This window comes from Gopherus flavomarginatus, chromosome 25, assembly GCF_025201925.1.
Source record: "Gopherus flavomarginatus isolate rGopFla2 chromosome 25, rGopFla2.mat.asm, whole genome shotgun sequence".
NCBI classification, from domain to species: Eukaryota; Metazoa; Chordata; order Testudines; family Testudinidae; genus Gopherus; species Gopherus flavomarginatus.
This window is the reverse complement of record NC_066641.1, coordinates 10,551,622-10,575,547: the sequence shown is the minus strand read 5'-3', so window position 1 is coordinate 10,575,547 and position 23,926 is coordinate 10,551,622. Positions and strand designations below refer to the sequence as shown.

The 23,926-nt window shown below is 60.0% G+C and overlaps 1 protein-coding gene across 9 annotated transcripts; it reads right to left on the bottom strand.

The window, feature by feature from the left end:
• Positions 1–1,576: 1,576 nt before the first annotated feature.
• Positions 1,577–23,475, bottom strand: OSBPL7 (oxysterol binding protein like 7). 9 transcript variants are annotated; one of them, XM_050934807.1, is made up of 24 exons: positions 23,426–23,475; positions 21,623–21,719; positions 14,767–14,940; positions 14,088–14,210; positions 13,295–13,348; positions 12,885–12,998; positions 12,509–12,631; positions 12,211–12,337; positions 11,919–12,022; positions 11,327–11,419; positions 10,796–10,925; positions 10,470–10,594; positions 9,723–9,830; positions 9,193–9,324; positions 7,075–7,156; positions 6,382–6,710; positions 5,790–5,927; positions 5,342–5,405; positions 5,017–5,095; positions 4,769–4,913; positions 4,242–4,389; positions 3,523–3,649; positions 3,248–3,360; positions 1,577–2,831 (listed from the first exon to the last, which is right to left on the bottom strand). In XM_050934807.1, exons 3-24 carry the CDS (start codon positions 14,863–14,865, stop codon positions 2,296–2,298), a joined length of 3,093 nt encoding a protein of 1,030 aa, XP_050790764.1. In that variant the 5' UTR covers positions 14,866–14,940; positions 21,623–21,719; positions 23,426–23,475; the 3' UTR covers positions 1,577–2,295. The 9 variants fall into 9 exon arrangements, with proteins under 9 accessions (XP_050790764.1, XP_050790762.1, XP_050790763.1 ...); XM_050934805.1 differs by having other exon boundaries at positions 21,623–22,080; positions 23,426–23,468; XM_050934806.1 differs by lacking the exon at positions 21,623–21,719.
• Positions 23,476–23,926: the final 451 nt, after the last annotated feature.

Sequence of the window (23,926 nt, the reverse complement as noted above, 5' to 3'; positions counted from 1 at the left end):
CTAGGCGGCGAAACGTGTGGGTCTGTTCCGGGGTGGTGGTTGTGGCTTTGGGGGGTGGGTGGGGGTGAGGGTGTTTTTTTAAGAAAAAATCTTTACTTTGGAAAATATTTATTGACCTATGTACAGAATCTACACGTTCACCGTGGTTTGTTTTTTGCTTAAGACTTTCTTTAAATAAACTGTAAAGCCCTGGTGCCCACACTGTGTATGTGTGAGCACCAGAGACCTGGATGCACCATGCATGCAGGAGGGGGCAGATGTGTTGGGGGGAGGGGGAGGGAGTGGTTGCTGCAGCTGAGCCTGGCTGGATGGGACCAGGTGCCACGCTAGGGGGTGGGGTGGGGGTGTGAGAGAGAGCTGGATGCAATGCATGCATGTGGTCACACATACTTGTGTATGTGTGTGTGTGTGATTTGCAGAGCACATGTCTCTCACACACACACCCCTCTGTGTGTAAGGGGTGTGCAAGTGCCTGGCTGGCTGCGCCCATGTGCAACCCCAGCCGTGCGTGAGAGGCACACGCGGGTGCAATGAGCAGGCAGCCGTGCAGGCCTGTGCCTAGCAAGTGTGCAGGGCGTGTGTGTGAGGATCCATGTGAGGGGGTGTGTGTGCAATGCATGCTTTTGCCCACCTGCACTACTGTGTGTTGGGGGGTTGGCACAAGTGGCTTGCTGAGCGTAGGGGTCACTGCATGGGCACCTATGGGTGGGGCTGTATATTCAGGGCCTGCGGCTGAGCACATGGCGCTGAGTGGGTGCGGGCGTACGATGCGCATGAGAATCTAGGGATGTGACTGCGGGAGGGGAGGTGCAAGCCCAGCCCTTTGGGAGGCACTGACCTAGGTGGAGTGAGCTGATCACTGCTCAGAGCCAGGCAGGGAGCCTGCAGCCCCCCAGGCCGGACAGGCCCCATCCCGGGCATGGGCAGCAGCCTTGGGGGTGGTGGGGGGATGGAGGGTGCACCCCACCCAGAGATGTTAACGCCTCACAGCCCCAACCTGTTCAGCAGGCCTGGCCCAATACTCAGGGTGGCAGCAGCTTGCCTGGCCCCACTCCCTTGTGCTCATACACTGACAGGTGCCGTGCAACACGCCAACCCCTGCTGGGCGTGCACCAGGAAACCTGCCTGGCTCCTGCACCTTCCAGCTGGGGATCTCTAAGCACTTCACACTAGCGATTTACCTCCAGGCAGCCTGGTGAGGAAACAGGCCGACAAGTGACTTATATCGGGGGGCAAAATGGGGACCAGAGCCCAGGAGGCCTCAATTCGACTACCACCCCCTTCCTTCCACTAACCCTTGGCCCCCACTCTCGTCTCACAGCTGGGACCAGAACCCAGGAGGCCTGGCTGTCAGCCCCTCTGCTCTAACCCCTAGGCCACATGAACAAATGAAGCCTCCTGCACTCGCTAAGGCTGTCTGAAACCACTGGTGTTGCAGGAAGGAAAGAACCCTGGAGCCAGGAGCCCATGAGTGGGCTGGAGGGGGCCTGGTTTGCAGAGAGGAAGAACCTCCCCTCAAGGTGGGTCGGGGAGAGGAAAGGTGGGGCAGGGGGTGATGGTGAAGGAGACTCACCACTCAGGCTCTTCCGGATCCTTTATTAGCGGTGTGGAATGTTTCATCAAAGAAATGGCCAAACCCAGCCAGACGGGGCCTGGAGGGAGGGCGCAGGGTCTGCCCACCTGCAGGCTGACCCCAAGCCACATGGGGGATCCCTGCCCCCCATGCTGGCCGCCTTCCTCCAAGCTCCACAGTGCTCCCTGCAGGTAAGTGACGGGAGCACTCCAGCAGCTTCTGCCCAGGACACCCCCCACAGCATCAGAGCCCCAGGGGTGCTTTCTGAACCTGCCCCCCACGGCCTCCCAAAAATGGAAGAAAAGGGCTGCCAAAGGCCCTGAGAAGATTCAGGGGCCCAAGGGGAACAACTCCCAGCTCCCCGGCACAGAACACGCCATCCCTGGAACAGATGGGTGCACGAGGGCTCTACGGACCGTCAGTCATTAACGCCCACGTCCTGCCCCACTCCTCACCCATCCGTACAGCCCTGGGTGAGCCTGGAACCAAACCCTCCCAAATATCCTCAGCTCTAACCCCTGGACTCCACTCCCGTCCTGGAGCTGGGAATGGAACCCAGGAGTCCTGGGTCCAACCATTAGGTAACACAGCTGCTCAGGTCATCGCCTGGCTGCTCCCGGCTCTAAGTCCAGGGCTATGCTGAGGAATGGCTTTTCCGTGCAGGAAGATCTGGGCCCCTGCTATGCACACAGTCCCATCTGCTGCAGTTCACCCGCCCGGATTCAGGCCCCTGTCTGCACAGTTTTGTTTAAATTAATACAAAGAATTTGAAAAATAAAAGCTTCCTCCCACTCCCTTCCCCCCAGATCATGGTGCCCCCTGTGGGGGGAAGGCAGAAATACGTGCATGGGGTTGGCACCCCCAGCAGTCCCCGAGGTGCCAGCGGGGGCAGGCTGTCCGGCCAGCAGACAGCAGCGATGGGCATGGGATGGGAGCAGGGTGGACCCGGGAAGGGCCAGCACACCTTTCACACCCTGTTCACTGGGGGGCACTGCCGCGGCACCTGGCCTAACGTCCCAGCAGACCCCAGAGGGGGCAGCTGGGATCCAGTGCCCTGCCCTCCTTGCGTATGTCCAGCGCTGTGGTGCCCCCAGACCCTGCCCACTAGTCCCTACGTGCCTGGAAGGCAGGGCGGCCCCCGGGATGCCCGCTGCTACCACAGCACGGGGCTGTCGAGGTTGGCATAGCCGGGCTCTGCCCGCAGCTTCCAGTAGGTGTCGTTGCTGACCCAGGACTCCTTGCCGCCAGGGTCCGTCTGCTGCCTGCCGAGGGAAGGATGTGGTCAGAGACAGGGAGTTCTGGCTTCGCCGGGGCAGGACTCAGCCCTGGGGGCTCCCCAAACAACTGTGGCAAACAACTGCGGACGGGGCCTTGCGACTAACCTGGGCCCAGCGTCCAGGCCCAAACCCCAACTCGCCTCCCCGCAAATACCCCAAATATCCCAGGGGCTGCTCAGCTTCCTGCTCATTTCTAAGGCTCAGGCCCCTCCAAGACCCGTTTCCTGTGACCATGTTGTGGCTTTGGCATAAGCCAGGACCCGGGGGTCCCACAACACCCCGGAGCGGAGCCCAGCCCCCTAGGGACCCACTTGCAGGGCCTGGGTCCCCACCTCAGAGCGGGCCAGGGAGATGGCTCCCAGGAGCGGTCGGGCAGGCAGCCGGTACCTGAAGAAACGCGCCTGGTGGAAGATGTTGTTATCCTCCATGACCCTGCGCCGGTCTCTCTGCAGCTGCTCGATCCGGCGCTTCTGGGACTCTGCCGCCTGCACGTTGCCTTCCTCCAGATACCTGGGATGGTGGGGGGGTGGAATCAGTCCCGCAATGAGCTGTGGGGTCTCAGCTATACCCCTCTACCACCCCCACCGCAGATCCCGAGGCCTGAGCCACCCTGAGCCTGCGAGACCCAGCGAATCAGAGGACGGATCCGTCTTGGGGAAGGGGGACACTCACCGCTGGTCAGGGCGCAGCCGCGTGTCCGTGGAGGGCAGGAAACGCTTGAGCTCCGGCGTCAGCTCATTCAGCTCCAGGGCGAACTGCGTGAAGCCATAGTTCTTCTCGAGCTCTCGGGGCATGGGGTCTGTGGGGGGTGGGGGGAACACACACAGAGCCGGCCTCTGAGCACCCCTCCCAGTCCAACCCCTCACCCTCGGATAGCACCTCCCCTGGGACGGGCCCGCAGATCAGAACTGGGCGTGAGGCTGGGAGCCGGGACGCTCCACCACAGCCCAGACTGGGGGTCCTGCCTGAGGTCCCCCAAAGCTCATGTGCAACAAGAGTAATAAGGGTGCAGGGCTATTGCCCACAGGTCCCTTTGGGGGGGCGCTGTCCCTGCGGAGGCCAGCACCCCCCTCATCCCCCAAAGGATGCTATAGGTGTGATGTCCCACTCCTAGAAAAGGCTGATCCTTATGGGGTGGGAGGTGTCTCTCCCTGCAGGGGCGGTTTCCCAGTCTCCAATGGAGAGCCGGCCCCTATGGGGTGGGGAGGTCTGTCCCTGCAGGGGGGCAGTTTCCCAGTCCCCTATGGAGGGCCGGCCCGTAGGGGGTGAGGAAGTCTGTCCCTGCAGGGGGCAGTTATCCAGTCCCCTACAGAAGACCGGTCCCTCCAGGAACAAGGCCCACCCCAGCAAGAAGGGACAGCATTGCCCCGCCCCTCCCCTGAGTTCCTTACTGGGTTTCCAGAGGCACTGCCCAGCCGGGGGCGCACCGCGGTACAGCCCCTCATGCCACTTGCCGAAGAGCCGGTGGATCACCTGCCCCCCGCGGCTCAGCACGGCCCCCTGCACCTCGTTCACACTGGAGCTCCAGTAACGGGCCTGCTAAGGAGGGAGGGGTTAGGGGGGAGAAGATGCCTCGCAGGGGTTGGGGGAAAGAAGGCTGGGGTGGGAGGCTGGAGGGGAGGTGTGGGAGCCGCGGGGGGTTGGGAGGCTGGCCCTGTTCTAGGGGTGGGAGGCTGGAGGGGAGGCACGGGGGATGATGGAAGATGTGGGGCCCAGCCCCACTCTAGGGGGTGGGAGGCTGAGGGGAGGCATGGGGGACGAGCAGGCTGTGACGCCCGGCCCCGCTCTAGGGGGTAGGTGGCTGGAGGGGAGGCATGGGGGCCGCGGGGGGCTGTGGGGCCCAGCCCCACTCTCGGGTGGGAGGCTAGAGGGGAGGCGTGGGGGCCACGGGGGGCTGTGGGGCCCAGCTCCGCCCTACCTTGCAGAAGGTGATCTTGCAGTGGTAGCTGCTGTCCCTGACGTTGCGGATCAGGACTTCGCCGTAGTGCTCGATCCAGCGCTGCCCGCTCAGGATGTTGTGGATACAGGACGTCACCTTGTTCCACTCGAAGTGGTCCCCAAACCTTGGCCAGCGAGAGAGACAGTAACTGGGAGGGGAGGGGCCGGGCACCGTGGGGGTGGGCAGGGGCACAGGGCAGGGGCTCACCAGCACCAGGGGTCACTCACCTGGGCAGCTTGACGTTCACGGTCCCCACGGGGACGATCTCCAGGGACTTGCCCCAGAATTTATTTTTCCACTTCATGTCTGGAGGGAGCAGAGAGAGATAGTAGCGTGCTCAGGGTGGTTCTGACCCAAACCCGCGCTCCTGAGCACTCCTCCCGCATGGCTCTGACCCTCCCCCGGCCCCCTGGTCCCGCAGCCGTGAGCACAGAGAATCCCACTGTCCGGGCAGTTCTGACCCAGCCCCTGGTCCTGAATCCCTGAGCACAAAGGGCAGAGAATCCCGCTGGCCGGGCGGTTCTGACCCAGCCCAGAGGCCCTGGTGCTCACCTTGCCAGAAGATGAAGTTGTCTGACTCTGCGTGGCAGGCGAAGATGGGCGGGTGGTGGCAAACCTGCATGCAGTGGGGAGAGAAAGGAAGAGCCACGCAGCTGAGTCCTCTGTCTGGAGAGCTGGGGCTGGGGGAGGGTGCAATCCCCCCACCCTCTTCACAAGAGCTCTCTCTCCTCTGCAGCCCTCACCCCCATCTCCGTTCTCAGCTACAGACACCTCTCCTCCGTGCTCCTCTGTGTGTTCTTCGGGGGGGGGGGGGGACGAAAAGTAACGCCAGGCGAATCCCCACGAGCTGCGAGCAGTACAGTGCTCATGACACATGCAGCAGGCAGTTTAGATTCCGCCCAGGAGAGGGCAGGGGTGTCATATCCAGGGTCAGTTTGTTACAGTGGCTGACTCCTGTCCTTGTGTCCCTCCTCCCAAGCCTTGCCGGCCAGCTGAATACCTGCTCGCTGATGAAGCGGAAGCCTTTGTCCGGCCGAACGCACTCATACGTCTCGCCCAGGACGGGGTTAAAGGGTTTGCTGCCTGCACGGTAATAGGTGGAGGCGTAGGCAGAGACAGCAAAGGCAGCGACGCAGACCTGGGGGGAGAGAGTCACTGGGGCCTGGGCCACATCCAGCCGTAACACCCAGGCCCCAGGGCAGGTGGTGCTGTGAGCAGAGCTAAGAGGGTGGAGGAGCAGCTATGGGGAGAGACGGGTTCCATTTATCTAGTGGAGGTGGGACCATGAGGTAAGGGCTATGAATGGGTGGAACTCCCTGCTGCAGGGCAAATGGATTAGCCATTTCTAGGAATGAGGACAAACGGCTGCGGAAGAAGCTGCCTGGGCCTTTGACCCTCATGCTTCAGGGCCTGAGCTGGAGGGGTCAGGAAGGAATATGGCCAGCCTGCCAGCACTGTATGGCTTTTACCTCTTCCCATGAACCCCAACCCCAGCGACGCACTAGGCCGAAGAAGAGACCCCCAAGAACTGGTCTGTTCTGGTGAGAGCGGGGCAGAGGGCTTGGGGGCAGGGGCAGAGGCAGGGGCCATACCAGACGCTCGCAGGGGTCGGCGCAGCGGTTGGCGGCATCCAGCAGGGTGCTGTACTCCAGCTCCTCACAGAGCCGCTGCAGCGTGTTGAGCGGCTCGTTGAGCTGCACCGGCATGGAGACCTTGGACAGGTCCTTGCCCACGTTGTTACGCAGGATGTTCCACAGGCTGACATCACCGGCGGGGATGCTGGGGGCCGGCAGGCAGCTCCGGTGCGGGAGCCTCGTGGGCAGCAGCACGGGCAGGGGCAGGGGCAGGGGAGCCGGCAGCACCCCCCCTCCCGGCTCGGATGCGCACGGCGCAGACCCCCCGTCCGCCACGCCTCGGCCTGCTGGGGGCAGATGTGAGAGTCACCTGGGCCCTCCCCTGAACCCGTCCCTCTCCCTCAGCTATTGCCCCCCAGCTTCTCCCCCCGCCCCCTAGCCATCGGCCCCCCAGCCTGCTCCCCTCCCTCAGCTATTGCCCCCGGCTTCTCCCCCTCCCCCAACCATCAGCCCCCAAGCCTGCTCCCCTCCCCACAGCCATCAGCCCCCCAACCCATCCCCCTCCCCCCAGCCATCACCCCCCAAACTCTCCCCCTCTCCCCACCCTCTCTCCAGCCATCGGCCCCCAGCTTCTCCTCCTCCCCATTGCCCCTCACATCATCCAGCACCTCCCCCCAACTCCTGGTGATGCCCCCCTCCAGGGGTTGATACCTCTCTGGAAGCCCCTGTCCCCCCCGGCCTCATCGGAGAGGCTGTTGGTGGCCTCGCTCATGCAGGATTCGTCATCGGAGGCCTGGAGAGGCAGAAAGGTCACAGAAGCCGGACTGGCAACTACAGGACTGAGACTGGGGCAGGACGACGGGAGCTGGGGTGGGGGAGGCCGAGGGCTGCGTGGACGGGAGAGACAGTTAAAGCACAACATGCCCCCTCCAGAGCCGCTGAGGCAAAATCCCCCTTGGAGCTGCTCATGGGACTAGCCACAAGTCAGACCCACTGGCCAGGCCGGCTGGGGAGCAGCCTCCAGGCTCCGGAGAATGGGGGGGTAAAGGGCCATGTACTGGCCTCCAGCTGCATTTGGCTGCTACCTCACTCCAAATTTGGGAGCCCAAGTCCCCAGGAGCCAGAATTCCCCTGCCCCAAAGCACAGACAGGGCGGGGCGGGGGGCTGTCTAGGTCTCCGGGCCCTGTGTCCCCCACTAGACACAGGAAGGGAACAGGGTTTCTAACAGCCAGAGGGCAGGGCGCGGGATAGCAGCCCGGTCAGGCACTGCACAGGGTGTTAGGAGCTTCTTAAGGGTGAGAAATGGGGGGAGAGGGCGGTTAGAACCGGGGTGCGAGGATTCCTCAGGGTTGGGGACACGACTGAGCCCACGGGGGGGAAAGACAAGTCGGACCCACCCAGAAGGAGGTGGCTAGAATCAAGGAAGTGGAGACAGAGATGGTGGGGAAAGAGGGGTTATCTGGGAGCTGGGGGGTTCAGTAGTGGAGGACCAAGGATCTGTGGGAGGGGCGTCAGGGGGGTAGCGGAGAGGGGGTTTAAAGGGGGAGAAGTCGGGGGTGGGGAAGAGGCAGAGTGGGAGCTGGGGGTTCAGTAGCGGAGGACCAAGGATCTGTGGGAGGGGGGCCAGGGGGGTAGCGGAGAGGGGGTTTAAAGGGGGAGAAGTGGGGGGTGGGGGAGAGGCAGAGTGGGAGCTGGGGGTTCAGTAGTGGAGGACCAAGGATCTGTGGGAGGGGCATCAGGGGGGGTAGCGGAGAGGGGGTTTAAAGGGGGAGAAGTGGGGGGTGGGGGAGAGGCAGAGTGGGAGCTGGGGGTTCAGTAGCGGAGGACCAAGGATCTGTGGGAGGGGCGTCAGGGGGGGTAGCGGAGAGGGGGTTTAAAGGGGGAGAAGTCGGGGGTGGGGAAGAGGCAGAGTGGGAGCTGGCGGTTCAGTAGCGGAGGACCAAGGATCTGTGGGAGGGGGGCCAGGGGGGTAGCGGAGAGGGGGTTTAAAGGAGGAGAAGTGGGGGGTGGGGGAGAGGCAGAGTGGGAGCTAGGGGGTGCTTTCTAGGATAACGGTTCTATGCACCAAGATTGCGTCTAAACGAGACACAAATAAAAGCTCATGAGGATGAATGGGGGGGCTGGGGAGGAAGGGGCTTCTCAGCCAGCGGCTGGGCCAGGGCGAGAGGAGGGCGGAAGAGAGAACAGAGAGAGGCCAGGTGAGTGCGACAAACCCCAAACCCAGCCAAGAACAGAAAAGCCCAGGGCTTTTGCATGGGATGGCTTCCTCTAGCTCCACCCACTTTCCCTAGTCCCTCCCCCTTCTCTTAGCCCCTCCCACAGCATCATTCAGGATGTCTAAACTTTGTGACATGGATGGCCGTGCTGGCACCTTGTGTGGGTGTGTCCTTGTGTGCACCTGCGGGCGTGGCTGTTGTGAGGGGACACGGGTGCAGATGTGGGGACGGCTGTGTGTGCCCGCGTACACGATGGCTGCTGTGTGTCTCTGCGTGTGCGGAGGTGGGCACGGCTGTGCGTACACATGCAGTGGTTGTGCACGGCTGTGCACACAGGTACATGTGCGTGTTTGCAGGGCCAGAGGTGCGTATACCTTTGTGTGTCTCGCTGCTCAGACCTGTGCCAGGTATAACTGACCCGGGACCACCGCTGTCTCGACTCCACAGCTGTCAGGTGGCCACCACATCAGCATCAGTGTGTGGACCCCACTGACAGGACCCCAGAGGGAAGCAATAGACGCCTGACATAACCCAGCCAGCAGAGGGCAGCAGGGCCCAGGATCAGGTGCAGGACGGCCCTGCAGCGGGGATCCCCCCAGCCCTGCCCCTCACCTCATTCTCGGAGGAGCTGGCGGACAGGAAGACCTCGCAGGCGTCGAAGAACTCGGTGTGAGAGTCCGAGAGCGAGACGATGCTGCGGTTGGACAGCTGCTGCTCCCGTCCCTTGGCCAGGTGGGCGTCAGGCTGCGAGGGTGGAGAAGGGGAGTCACCATGAACCTTCGCTGACAGTGCAGGGGGCTATGCCAGGGGGCACCTGGAGGGCCTAAGGCCCCCACGGCGGGGCGGGTTTGATCCCCCCAGGGAAGCAGGAGCAGCAGGACTGGCTAGAAGGGGCAGCGCTAGAGAGACACCCTCCCCTCCAGAGAGGACTGGACAGCCATCTGCGGGGCGATTCAGTGCTGCACGGCTCCACTGATGGCCCCAGCATCAACCCACAGGCACCGCCCGCCATGGCAGGAGAGGGAACGGGGGGGGTGGGGGGGCTCTCTCTGTCGTCTGATTCTGATTTCCACCGAGGGGCATGAATCCCCCCACACAGCCCTCATTCCCTCCCCTCCCCCCTGCCCCCGAGGGCACCTGACCTCGTCCGGGTGCAGCAAGGTGAACGAGTTGAGCATGGCGTCAGAGGAGATGGAGAGGGAGTGGAAACGCCGCAGATACTCCACGTGGTCTGGGTTGTGCGAGGGAGCCTGGGCCAGGAGGAGCCAAAGGAACGCTGGGGGGAGGCCGTTCCCAGGAACACGTCCTTTCCTTCCCCCTCCCCACCCCTGGATGGCCCAGCACCCCCGCCGGGTCCTGCCAGGTTCTGCTGATCACGGGTGCACAGCGTAGCCTTCCCTGCCCCCAGCCGCCCTGCCAATGCAGGTGAGAGCTCAGTCACCCAGCCAGGCCTTGTACAGAGCCACCCAACGGGCCGTACTTGCGGTCGCTACGGCCCCAGGCGGAATTCGAACCCGGGACCCAGAACTTCTCCATCTCGTTAGCTAGCGGGACCTCCATGGTGGTGGGTGCCTGGGGCGGGTGGTGGAGGGGAAGCACAGAATCTCCTACCCGGGGACACCTGCTCCAGCCTGGACCCCGGCAAACCCAATGCCTACAAATGCCTGGGTCTTTGTCTCCCTCTAATGGATGCAGCCTCATCCTTCAGCTCGAGCAGCAGCCACTCACACATCTCAGCCAGAGCGGCCAAGTTCGGCTCGCCACTCGCCACCCACCCAGGGGGCCGTGACGCCAGGAGCCGGGCGGTAAAGCTGGGATCGTCCTGCAGCTCCCCATGGTGGTAGAGAGGGAGGGCGCAGCACGTGGCCCACGCACATCCGGTGCCTTACCCCAGCCGTGGCTGCGTTCCTGGAGCCGCCCGCCCGGCGTTGCAAATCCAGCGCCCGCCGTGTCTCCTGGAGGCGATTCCTCTCTGCGGTCAGCACAGCCACCACGCTGCTGAGGGACTCGTGCACTAGAGAAGGGGTCGGGACAGGGGGCAGGGACGGACACAAGGTCAGGCTGCCCCCCCACGTTCACCTGACACTGAGCTTTGCCTCTCCCGAGTGGCTGGACAAGGTAAAGCGCTTTGGGCATCTCCCCGGATGGCGGCTTGTGTCCTCTGAGCAACAGGTCCCATGGCCTGTCCCCACCCTCCACTCCCAACCCATCCCACCTTTCTGGGCCAGGATCCAGAAGCTCCTCTGCAGCTGGCTGTACTCCGGGGGGAGGCTGAAGGCCGGCTGGCTCTGGCTCGACTCCAGGTAGCGCGAGAGGTTGGGGACGGAGCCGTGCAGACGGCCCACCTTTGGGGGCACGGAATGGGGGAGGGTTAGATCCCCGCAGAGCACCCCCTTTCGTACATCAGCATGACCTCTGACCCCCCCCAAGGGGCTTAGCGCTGTCCTCAGAGACCCTTGACCCCAGCCACTAGGCCGCGCCTCTGCAGTGAAACTGACTTGGGTGGGGCTCTCCCAGGAAGCCCTGACTGCTCCACATGGGATCTGGGCTCTCGTGGCCACACCTTGAGGGTCTCATGCTGTGGCCTCCCCCAGCCCCCTCATTTGCCAGAGGACCTCCTTCTCCTATGGCCGGCTCCAGCCTCCCTCTGCCCTTCGAACCCAGCACCGCATGGATCTGGGGAAAGTCGAAGCAGCAAGCCCCTTCCTCCCGCCAATGCTGGAGCCCTCCCTATGGCCCCGCTCACCCTGCCGATGGTGTCATCTTTGGCAAAGCTCTGGGTGCACCAGATCCTGGTGGTTCGCTTCCCCTTTCTGGGTCTCTCTGCAGCTGCTGAGGTCTGTAACCAAGAGAGAGCATGAGACCCCCTGGCAAGAGGGGAAGGAACCACAGATGGTGGCGGGGCAAGGGGCAGACTCAGGTGGCAGCAGTGCACAGAGATTGCTCACTAGTGTGAAATGCAGCCTCCTCTGGGGTGAAGCACAGGGCCCAGTTAACAGCCAATGGCACCTGGCTAGTGAATCTGCATCCCCGCTGCCCTGCCCCGCCTGCTGCCAACAGCCCATGGGAAACTCAGACCCAGGCCATCCATGTCGATGCCTTTGCACCTAGGACCCTGTGCAGAGCCCATCACCATGGATTCAGGGCATGATCCCTCCCCTGGGCTCCCCTTTGTGATCTGAGGCCTTTTCCGCCCTCAGCAATACGGGCCCTGATCCCAGCACTGCTCCAGCTGCCCGGCAGGGTATCCCTGATGCTGAGCTCCCTAAAGGGCCAACACCGCCCCAAAGGAACGATCCAGCCCCCCCCATTCCAGCCCTCACACCACCCCCAGTCACCTGGCTGTTGGAGATGAGGGGTGCGGACGGGATGCGGTGCAGGGTCTCCAGGCTCTGGAGCATCTTGTTCAGCTCCTGCAGCTTTCCCTGGCACTCAGAGAGCTCTGAGATGGGGTGGGGGCAGGTATAGAGAGAAACAGAGAAGCAGCCACGGTGAAAAAGAACAACTGGGTGCCACACTCCCTGCCCCCATCGCTCAGGCAGGGGAACAGGGTGCCCAAAGAGCCTCTCAGTTCGGGTGCCACAGCCCCCCCATTCCACACCCTGGCCTCAGCCTTCCCAGCCCTCTCACCTGCCGAGCACCTATCCAGCCCCTCGCTGTCCTTCAGCCAGGCATTCACCTTGTCCCGGGGGCTGGTCAGCGTGGACAGGGCCGGGGTGCCGTCTGACGGCAGGACACGGTTCCGGGAGCCGTAGCCCTGGAGGATGCAGGGGTAGGGGGTTAGGGGAGCTCCCTGGGGAAGACTATGTCCATAGGGGGAGGGCGAGGCCCAGACGCCCAAGTTCCATCTCCCAAAGGGGCAGAGTCTCCCATGACCTCCCCCCCACAGCCCCCTCCTGTGCTCCCAAAGTGGACGGGCAGCGCTCACCTGGGCGGAGGGCAGGACTCGCCCGGCCGGGCCCCCCGTGGGCGCAGGGCACTTGGGCTTCTCCATCAGGCGGTGGGAGCACAGCTTGGTCACCCAGCTGGTAAAGAGCTCTTGGGATTTGATCTGCAGGAGGGGGAGACCCCAGAGAGTGAGGGGAGAGACGGGACATGTGTCACAACCCATCTCCCATAGACAACCCACTCCATAGTGCTGGCCACCCCCCCTCTCTCCCCATCTGCCCTGTCCCCCATCTCCTCCCTCCCCCCACCCACTCTTCCTGTCCACCCCTGCGTCCCGTCTCCTCCCTCCCCTATCTCGTCCCATCTCCTCCCTCCCGTACCCGCTCTCCCCATGCCCCAGCCAGGCGCTCCGCTACCTTGAGGTGGTAGATGTTCTCCTCCGTGTCCAGGTCCACGCGCTGCGCTTTCCTGTTGATGGACATGACGGCCAGACGGACGTCGACGGAGCCATGCAGCTTGCCCTTGAGGACCTGCAAGGGGACGCGTTGCAGGCCCAGGTCACCTGGGGTGCGAATGGGCACTGGGCAGTGCCCTTCCACCCTTGCATCCCAGTACACCACCCTGCCCACCTCGCCCCACCTGGATCGGGGGAAGGACGGTCCCCAGTGAGAGACCCCTTCCTAACCGGCCCCACTTGGGGCAGAAGGATGGTGGTGAAATGGGGGCACGATCCATAGGGTTCCCTCTAAACAGAGTCCTTGCAAGCCGGCTCCAGCACACCCACCCCAGGCCGACTGATCCTGGCCCCTGTCTGTGCCGTACTCACATCCTGGCGCGTGGTGGCATATTTCAGGATCCCCTCCTCCAGCACAAAGTATCTCTGTGGGAGGAAGAGGAGAAGACAACGAGACTGAAGGAGGGAGGAGAGGGCGGGGACGCCGGGGGCAGAGGACAGCAGGATCTGCCCCCAGGAGCCCAACTCACGTGCTGGATTCAAGGCGCCTAGAGGATGCCAAAGCACCTTCCAAACGACATCCCGGAATCGCTTCCCCCAGCACTGAAATGCAGCCACCTCTGGGGTGGAGCACAGGACCCAATTAACAGCCACACTGCCCACAGAGCCGCAAAATGCAGCCAGGCCTGGGCTGGAAGCTATTGAACAGCACGTGGCTGTTTAGGACAGGACGTGAAGGAGAATCATGAAGCTGCAGGGGGAAATCCCCTGGAGACAGAATGTAACCACCCAACCTGGGAGCTGACCAAGGAAACCAGGGTCAACAAACGCCCCAGCTTAGCCAGATACCCTCCATCCCTGGGCTCTATGAGGACGCAGGCAGGGCCTTGCTGGGGCACTCGATCAGTGCCGGCGTGGGGAAGAGCGACCCCTGCTGGGGCCATGCCCTGAGTTTCCCTTTGCGGTCCCCCAGCTGAGGGCTGGCTCAGTCCCATATGAGAGCAGAGTCCAGGACAAGGCGGGTGGGGATTGAGAGCTAGCCCCAGTCCCCTGCCCCACGAGGGGTGGCCCCCAGCTGCACCGCAAGGAGGCCGTGAAGTGACAGCGGGGTGCCAGGTTGCGGAAGGGGGGAGGTTTTCTATCCCCCACTCCTTTGCCTTCTCACCTTATGCCAGCCCTTCAGGGGCCACTTCCTCTTCTTCAGCAGGTATCCCTCATGCCGCTCCAGCTCCTGGCTAGGCCCGATCCTGCCCCGGGGCTCGTCCACCACCTCCCAGCACTCAGAGCCCTGCAGCACACGGGTGGGGGGGTCTGACTGAGAACAGACAGGCCCCAACGCCGCCCCGCCTGGGCGCCAAGGGAGATAAGTCGTATAGTAACCCCTGCGCTGCACCCTCAGTGCCCCGGGACGCGCGCTCCTTGGCATGACCGGGCTGACGGACCATGATCTCTGTCTACACACACTGCCTAGGGCTGTGGGGGTACCAACGCCAATCGGCACTAGGAAACGGCCGTGCCCTACTGCGAGGCGGGATAGCAGGGGGCTGGGTAACCCATCAGACCTCTTCCTGGTCCCTGCCTTTGCTCCAGCTTAAAGCAACATGGGCCCCGGAGAACATCCCTGGCTCCCAATTCACTGATGGGCAGCGTCAGACCCCTGGTGCAAACATGTCTCCTCGCTGGCCAGCCCCGCTTTTGTGGGGCAGGGCACGCAGTTCTGGGGTGAGATCACCAGCCCTTCTCTTTCCTGCCCCCCTCCTGAGGCTCCCCCGGCCCAGCTCTGGTCCCGGGGGCAGGGAACGGTCTCCTGGGAGCGTCGGTGAGAAGGAGGAGAGGTGCCGGACCTGGTGAGCGCTGCTGTGCTTGGAAGACACGGAGCTGTTGGACCTGGACGGTGCCGGCGCCCTCCGGGGGGAGGCCAGCTCCTTCTCGTGGCTGCCCATGGCTGGGGGTCCCTCTCGTGAATGGAACGGCCCTTGGTGTCAGGCCACCGCCTTCATCTCCAGCTCGGAGCCCCCCTGCAGGGACAGAAACCAAAACCCGGCTTGTTATGGCCTGGAAGCGGTGCTGCTGCGGAGACATTGTGACCCTCTTCCTGGAGGTGCGGCTCTCATGAGAACGACAGGCAGGTTCCAGGCGGGGGACAGACATCTCGATCCCAACCTGCACCCCCTTGCTATTCCAGCCCTCGAACCCAGCCCAACTCTCCCCATGAGCCTCACTCCCGACCCACAGCCCCCTTCTATTCCAGCCCTCGAACCCGGCCCAGCTCTACTAATGATCCTCACTCCCAACCCGCAGCCCCCTTCTGTTCCAGTCTAGTTCTGGAATTTGGCCTGGACACTGGAGCTAACACCCTTGCACTTACAAGAAGGGTGATGGGACCTTTAACACATCTACGGACAAGGGGCTATTTGCAAATTTCTCATCCTGATCACTTAGGGCTCCGTGGAGTGGATGCTAAAGCAGATGCAGGATCTCGCCTTCAGGGTTTAGCCAGCCAGGGGCAGACCCCAGTGCCTTCCCTTCTGCCTCACTCTCATCTTGCTAAGAGGTCAGAACTCTGGACCTCTGGCCAGGGAAGCACGTACCCCGACGTACACTGCACATCCCGCCCAAACAATGATCACCCCTACACCCCCTGGGACTTTTATTTTGCAAGCAGGAGCCTTTCCAAGGCTGGCTTTGGGCTAAAAGCCAGCTTATTCCCATGGAGACCACAAGATTCAGACAGTACTTGATATGGGCCATGAGGCCAAGCCAGCTCTGATCCGTTCAGCTCAGGGTTACGTGCAGTGCAGTGTCACCTGACTGCATTCGTGGGGCCAGATCCCCAGCTGGGGTAAATCAGAACAGTTCCACAGTGGCTGATTTACACTCGCTGAGAACCCTGCCCTTCGGCTTTTCCTCTTTTGCTCAGAAATGCAAGCGAGAGCTCCGAAGGGCTTCGCTCTCTGTTGGAATGGCGGGTGACAGGAGCTGCACACAGAAGAGACCTTTTCAGTCCCATCTAGTCCAGGGCAGCCTTGTTCCTGACAACACTCCTGCCCCTCTGTCCTGTCTAGCTTTAAGGGTCCCTGGGGACAAAGCTTCCCCCACTTCCCTTGGCAGACTGTTCCACAGTCCTACAAGATCTCACCACAATGCAGAAGGCTTGAGAAGCTGCATCTGCTTGGCACACCGTATGTAAGCTGCAGCCGAGCAAAGGAACCATAGAATCATAGAATATCAGGGTTGGAAGGGACCTCAGGAGGTCATCTCGTCCAACCCCCTGCTCAAAGCAGGACCAATTCCCAACTAAATCATCCCAGCCAGGGCTTTGTCAAGCCTGACCTTAAAAACCTCTAAGGAAGGAGATTCCACCACCTCCCTAGGTAACCCATTCCAGTGCTTCACCACTCTCTGAGTGAAAAAGTTTTTCCTAATACTCAGCCTAAACCTCCCCCACTGCAACTTGAGACCATCCCCTGGGCTAGAGGGAGATGCCTCCAGGGGAGATGCTGTTAGCTTATGGAAGTGTCTCCACGGTAGGAGTGCCAGAACTGGAGGCTCATCTAACTAGTGGAGACAACTGTGGAAAATACCCAGCAGGCCCCAGAGTGATGCACAAAGCTCTGCAACTATCCTGGTGCAAAGGAAAGACAGTCAGACTAGTGAGCGGCCAATAGGGATCCATCAGGAACTCTTTAGTGACCTGAAAATCAAAAAGGGAATCCTACAAAGAGTAGGATCAACTTCTATCCTCTCCTTTTTAGTAGGATCTACAGCCTAGTAGGATGTGGACAAATCGCAGCCTAAGGATGAATATAAACTAATGGCACAAGCATGTAGGCACAACAGCGAAAAGGTGAAGGCACAAGTTAATAGTGTAACTCATCTAGGAGCATAAAAGACAAGAAGAGGTTCTATAAATACATTAGGAGCAAGAGAATGCCAAAGGAAAGTGTAGGTCCTCTACTTGGCAGGGAAGGGGAGCTAATACTGGATGGTGACATCAAGAAGGCTGAGGTGTTTAATATGTATTTTGCTTTAAAAAGAACAGGAGTACTTAGAGACTAACAAATTTATTTGAGCATAAGCTTTCATGGGCTACAGCCCACTTCATTGGATGCATAGAATGGAACATCTAGTAAGGAGAGATATAGATACACACATACAGAGACCATGAAAAGGTGGGAGTTTCATCTTCTCTGTATGTATATATATTGCCTCACTATATGTTCCATTCTGTGCACCCGATGAAGTGGGCTGTAGCCCACGAAAGCTTATGCTCAAATAAATTTGTTAGTCTCTAAGGTGCCACAAGTCCTCCTGTTCTTTTTGAGGATACACACTAACATGGCTGCTACTCTGAAACCTGTTATTTTGCTTCAGTCTTCATTACAAAGATTAATTGTGAGCAGATACTGAACACAATTAACATTAACAAGGGGGCAGGAACTCAAGCCGGAAGAAGGAAAGAGTGGGTGAAAGAACATTTAGGTAAGTTAGATGTATTCAAGCCAGCAAGGCCTGATGAAATTCACCCCACACTACTTAAGCAACTAGCTGAAGCAAGCTCGGAAATGTTACCAAATATCGTTGCGGACTCACAGAGGACAGGGCGGGCCCCAGAAGATTAGAGAGGGCAAACCTAGCAGAAGTCGAGAGCGGTTTGTGGGAGAGCAGTAGGACAGCCCAGTGAGGGGACAGACCCTCCTCAGCACAAAGGCTCAGCTGGTCCGATCTGGCCGTTGTCTCTCTCCCCTCCCACCCCCCTTTTCAGGCCAGGAGCTTTTGTCTCCTCCCCACGAGGCAGGACAGAAGTGTCTAGAGCTGGGGTCGGCAACCTTTCAGAAGTGCTGTGCCGAGTCTTCATTTATTCGCTCTAATGTAAGGTTTCGCGTGCCAATAACAGATTTTAACGTTTTTAGGAGGTCTCTTTCTATAAGTCTATAACATAGAACACAATGATTGTTGTATGTAAAGTAAATAAGGTTTTTAAAATGTTTAAGAAGCTCATTTAAAATTAAATTAAAATGCAGAGCCCTCCGGACCGGTGGCCAGGACCCGGGCAGTGTGAAGGCCACTGCAAATCAGCTCGCGTGCTGCCTTAGGTTGCCTACCCCGGTCTAGAGCAGAGATACTCCGACCTCAGGGGGCCAGGAGCCAAATTAACATTACCCAAAAAAGCCCCAGCCCTGGGCATTTGTGGCTTCATTTACTATTTGGACACATAATTCTCACAGCAAGATAGACTGACTAAGTAGTCTACGAATGGTTAATAACAGAGGAAAAGCATCCTGATTGGTTAGGAGCTTAGATCGGTTAATAATTAAATCTCACAGGGTTTTAATATCCCGTGCTGAGCCCAGGAGACACCTTAAAGAGCCCTTGCGGCTCCCTAGCCTCAGTCTGAGTATCCCCGACTAGATGTATTGAGGGGTGGGAGTGGGGGGGGATTGCTTGCCGCTGAAGGAGGATCAGAGAAAGCCATGGCTGGAGACGCCAGACAGGGGGGCCGGTGATCCTGTCTTAGCTGCCTGGCTGGCGTGTCCCGCTGACTTGCTCAGGGTCAGATTGGTTGCTGGATTTGGGGTTTGTATGGGATTTCCCTCCCCCACGAGCAGACTGGCAGGGACCTCATGGGGTGGATTCTCCTTCCTCTGCAGTGCAGGGCGCCGGTCACCCACTAGGATCACCTGGGCATATCACACCTGATCAACTCCCTGCCACGGCATGAGCCTTGGGCACAGCCACCTGCAACCAACCCTGTGGAGGCCCCTCAGTCTCTGCCTAGGCAGTTTAATCTCTGGAGGATTGAAATGAGTTAGTCGAATTGAAGTCTTTGGATTGAATACAGGATGAACATTAATGGGTGCAGCTGTATGGAGGGTCAGACTAGATGATCTAATGGCCCCTTCTGACGGGGTGCGATGCTGCACACGAGCGTACAGGCCCATAGGAATGGCCACGCCGGGTCAGACCAATGGGCCATCGATCTCAGTGTCCTGTCTTCCGACAGTGGCCGGTGCCAGGTGCCCCAGAGGGAACGAACAGAACAGGGCAATTATCGAGTGATCCACCCCTGTTGTCCAGTCCCAGCGTCAGGCAGTGAGAGGCTATGGGACATCCAGAGAATGGGGTTGCGTCCCCTACCCGTCTTGGCTAATGGTCCCCACTGATGGACCTGTCCTCCATGAATGGATCTCATTATTTTTTGAACCCCGTTCTAGTTTTGGCCTTCACAACATCCCCTGGCAGTGAGTTCCACAGCTTGACTGTCCATCCATCACTGACACCCCCGTTCCCCATGTCTCTGCCTCCTCACCCCTCATCCTCAGAGCCCAGCACCCCGCAGCTGACCCCATGGGGAAGAGATGTGGAGCTGTCTCCGCTCACCGGAGTGCTAGGACTCTCCCATCTGCTTCTCCCCATAACCCTCCTGCTCCCCAAGAAGCCACGACCCAGGGCACCCAGCAGGATCCCTGCTAACAACCCCAGCAGAGCCCAGGTGGGGACCTGGGGAGGAAGCAAGTCTGGTGAGGTTGAGAGAGCATGGCAGGGGAGGGGAAACTCAGCATGTGGCCCTCCCTGTCCTCTTCCTTTGCACCCTCCCTTGGCAAACAAATCTGTGTGTTTCTGCCAAGGGTGGGGTGGAATGGGTGGGAGGGCTTAACAGGGTTCTACACCTTGCCTGTCCCTGATGCTATGACAACAGGGTCATTCCCAAGCCTCAGGAAGGTTTAATCCTTTCAGCACTGGGCATTTCTCAGCTTCCCCATCAGCTCGTAGGCCTCTGTGTTTATACCATCTGCACCCAGAGATCTGGGGAATATACTACAGATGGGGGAAATTGAGACACAGAGCGGGGAAGTGACCTGTCCAAGATCACACAGCCAGTGGGTGGTGGGAGTCAGAAATACACTCTAGGGTCCTGATTCTGGCCCCCCCGGGCATAAGCCACGACACACAATCCGTCCTTCCCAGAGCTCAGACAGAACCAGGTCTCCTGACTCCCAGCTCTACTGCTGTCCTCTCCCAAAGTCGGGAAAGGAACCCAGGAGTCCTGACTCAAAGACCCCTGCTCTAGCCACTGCAGAACACTCCTCTTCCAGAGTGAGGAAAGGAACCCAGGAGTCCTGAATCAAAAGTCCCCTGCTGCAACCCCTGCAGCACGCGCTGCCCCCCAGGAAAGCTGGAGACAGTGTTCCAATTCTCCCCCAGAATAAGCCCACAATAGGGAGTAGGAAAGATACAAAGGCAGCAAATGTGGGCCCTGGACACACTGTGGGTGCCACAAATGCCCCCCAAGGAGGATGGGGGTGGGGACTTGCTGGATGGACTGAACGGTCCCTCCCACACTTCTGAGGACCTAGGGCCAAACTCTCCCTGGGATCCTGCCTGGGATCCTACCGCCTCCAGCAGCTCCAAGCCCAGGCCAGGCCCTCTCAGCCGTCTCTCCAGGACACCGCGTTCTGCCTCCTCTGGTTGATCCCCTCTGATCACCCCTGACACCCATGCCAGCCCTCCCCCTCTACCAACGACCCCCTCCACCTCCCAGCCCCCAGAAGCACCAGCTGGAATGCCAGGCACAGCCCAGCCCCCCACCATTGCCTACTGCCCCCTCCACCCCACACAGAGAGCTGCCGTGGTCCCAGACCCCTACCCCTCCTCGCCATCTCTCCTGGCCCACCACCCTTCCCTCCTCCACTCCCTCCTCGCCCCTCATTTGCACAACCTCCTCTCACCACTTTCAGTTCAATACCAGGAAGCAGCGTGAGACGTATGACAGCAGCACCTAGGAGCCCCATTGTGCCAGGTGCTGCATGTAATAAGAGGCAGTCCCTGCCCCAAAGAGCTCACAGGCTGAATAGACATGGGTGGAAGGGGAAACTGAGGCACAGAGCAGGGCTGTGACTTGCCCAGGGTCTCGCAGGAAGTCAGCAGCAGAGCTGGGAACAGAGCCCAGTACTCCCTGACTGCCACTGAAGTCAACAGGAGAACCTCCTAATCACAGGGTCCTGGCATCAGGGGGACCAACACCTCCCCCCACCCCAAAAATTTTTATTAGCCACGCTCCAGCTTTTATATCATCTGAAATCTCAGTCACCAAAACCCAGTACACGCTGACCATAAACCCAGATGCAACCCCAACTGGAGGGAAACTGACATTTTCCAAGTAAAGTTCTGTTCAGTATGTTATTTTTTTTTTTAAATGTGATCTAACACGTGAAACATCAAAAGGAGAGTAAATACATATATAGCACGGCGACTGGCTCCACACGGTCCTGGTCCCTGACTGGGGCTCCTTGGTGATATGATAATACAAATAATAATAATAATACATTATATAGACAAACACCCACCCATCATATAAATTCAGATGAGGCTACAAGTATAGAAGTCTTTGGCAGTGAGTCTAATGGTTAGAGCAGGAAACTGGGACCCAAGACTCCTGGGTGCTAGCCCTGGCTCTGGAAAGCAGTAGGGTCTAGTGCTTAGTGCAAAGGGCCCAAGGAACCAGGACTCCTGGGTTCTAAACCCAACTCTGGGAGGAGAGTGTGTTTAGTGGTTAAAGCAGGGGTGTCTTGGAACCATATATATATATTCACTCTCCCAGTTTTGCTACTAACCCACTGTCTCACCTTAGACAAGTCACTCCCTTCCCCCCGCTGTGCCTCAGTTTCCCCCATCTGAAATAGGGATAACGATACTGACCCACCTCAGATGGGATTTTCAGTCTTGACTCCCCAACATCCATGAAGCACTTTGAGATTCTTGAGTAGAAAATGCTGGAGAAGGACCCGGCGTCACTCTTACTCCGGGTGGAGAAAAACCACTACGAGTTCTTTTGCCTTTCTTCCGACGACAAGTGCAACTTTCCTTTGACAGCTAATGAGCTGGGAGCTGCCAGGCAGCCAGGGTTCAGAGTGCAACCTCCATCCTCCCCCACTACCCTGCCTCATTCAGCTTCCTCAGTGTTTCCTACACGTGGCCAGCAGTGACTCAGTCCTATGCAGGCAGCTCATGAGGGCAGATCTCCTTCTTTACTCTCCTACCTTGGGGGTGACCTGCTGTGCTCAGCCATCACATACCTCGCGGGCTGATAATCTGTGAATGGACCACAGGCCACAAAGTCCGGAGTGCCTGGCTCGTACAGGCAGAGGGAGGGGGTGCTGGAATCAGGAAACAGGTGTTGTGTTGGGAATATGCAAAGATGAGGGAGGACCTGCGAAGGGTTTAAGGGTAGCGGGGAATGGCAGGGTCCCTTAGGTGTTGTTTTATATAAAGACCCACAAAAATGAGGCTCAACCTGACAAGTTGAGACTAGACCGAGGGCTTCGGTTCTGGGACCAGGCACAAATCAGATTTGCCAAGTGAGTGCTCCAAAAATCTGGCCCCACGGTCCCTTGTCGTTCTGATCTATCAGCCCTTCAGGGCCAGGATTGTCTCGTAGCCTGTGTTTGTCACACAAACAGCCACAAGGCATGTGTGAATGAACCTGACGAGGTGTGCGCCATGGGGAGGTCCCGTCTCCCTCCACGCTCTGCCTGCCGCCTCAACGCTACCTATCAGATCTGCGTACCCACTCGGATGTCACCCACCGCCGCTGCTAAAAATACCTGAGACATCTACGGTGCTTTTCAGCTCAGAGGGCTTTGCGCATGCACCCAAATGAAGTGTCTGAGCCTCGCTTCACCCAGGCATTCTGAAATGCAGCAGCTTCTGGGGTGGAACGCAGCAGCTGCTCAACAGTCACGCTGCCCCCCAGTTTTAGGGCAGGAAGGGAAGGAGAAGGCTGTACCCAAGTGAAACTGCAGGAGGAATTTAAGGAGGCAGAATGCAATTGCAATTGGGCTGGACAGGAGGGCAACACCCCAGCCCAATAAGACGACTAATAATTGTCCCTTTGTACATTCAATACACTGTCTCATCCTCCTTTAGGGCACTTCAGCCAGCAACATAACCGCCCCTTTACAGATGGGGGAAACTGAGGCAGGGGAAAAAAGAAGCGACTTGCCCAAGGCCATTCAGCAAGTTAGGGGCAGAACTAGGAGCAAGAACCCAGGCGTCCTGGCTGCCTGTCCCCTGCTCTAACCTCTAGTCGGCACTGCCTTCCCCAGCTGAAAATAGAACCCAGGAGTCCTGGCTGCCCTCACCAGGACAGCACCCAGCCCACCAGGATCCCGGTCCGTGACGGGGGCTGCCAGTCGCTACCCACCGCAACTAGCCTGTTACACGCCGGCCCCCCAGAGCCCCTTCCTGGAGCGGGCTGGAGGGGGAACAGACAGGGGCAGACCCCCGCCCATGCCAGGGCAGGATCCGAGGAGCCCCCCCGTGCCCAGCCACCCCCTGACCCCCATCCTCCTGCGCCCCAGCCAGCGTGGGGAGGCTCCACCCGGGCCTGGGAGCGGGGAGCCCCGGGGTGCCGGAGATGCGAGGACTTGCCCCGGCTCGCTGGCCCCGGATCCCAGCCGCCCCCCGGGGCACGGAGCAAGGGGGGCGCGGCCGGCCCCTTACCTAGGCTTGCGGGGGGAGCCCCAGCCCCGCGCCGGCCCCGCCGCATCCGCGCCCAGCGAGGAAGCCGGAACACGGAAGAAAGCGGCAGCGGCTCGCTCGCCCCTAATCCCCCATCGCGCCTGCCGCGGCTCGGCTCTGCCCCCCTGCTCCGTGGAGGACTCGGGAGAGGGACCGGGACCGGGACCGGGACCGCTCGGTCCGGACGCGCCCGCTCCAGCCTTCCCGGGCAGGGTCCTGTTCTCCAACTGGGAGGTCCCCGGGAGAGTGTTGGGAGGGGAAGAGCGGCAGGGACTCCCCCAGAACCGACCGACCCAAACACACACCTGGGAGCGGCACCGGCTCAGCAGAACCGACCCAAACACACACCTGGGGGGGCACCGGCTCAGCAGAACCGACCCAAACACGCACCTGGGGGGGCACCGGCTCAGCAGAACCGACCCAAACACGCACCTCGGGGGGGGGGGGCACCGGCTCAGCAGAACCGACCCAAACACGCACCTG

Excerpts from the sequence above, each read along its gene's own strand:
- OSBPL7 (XM_050934807.1), bottom strand. The coding sequence starts at position 14,865 with ATGGGCAGCCACGAGAAGGAGCTGGCCTCCCCCCGGAGGGCGCCGGCA. Across the intron at positions 13,349-14,087 it reads CCCTGAAGGGCTGGCATAAG|AGATACTTTGTGCTGGAGGA; the intron begins GTGAGAAGGCAA and ends TTCCTCCCACAG. Across the intron at positions 11,420-11,918 it reads CCCTCATCTCCAACAGCCAG|ACCTCAGCAGCTGCAGAGAG; the intron begins GTGACTGGGGGT and ends TCTTGGTTACAG.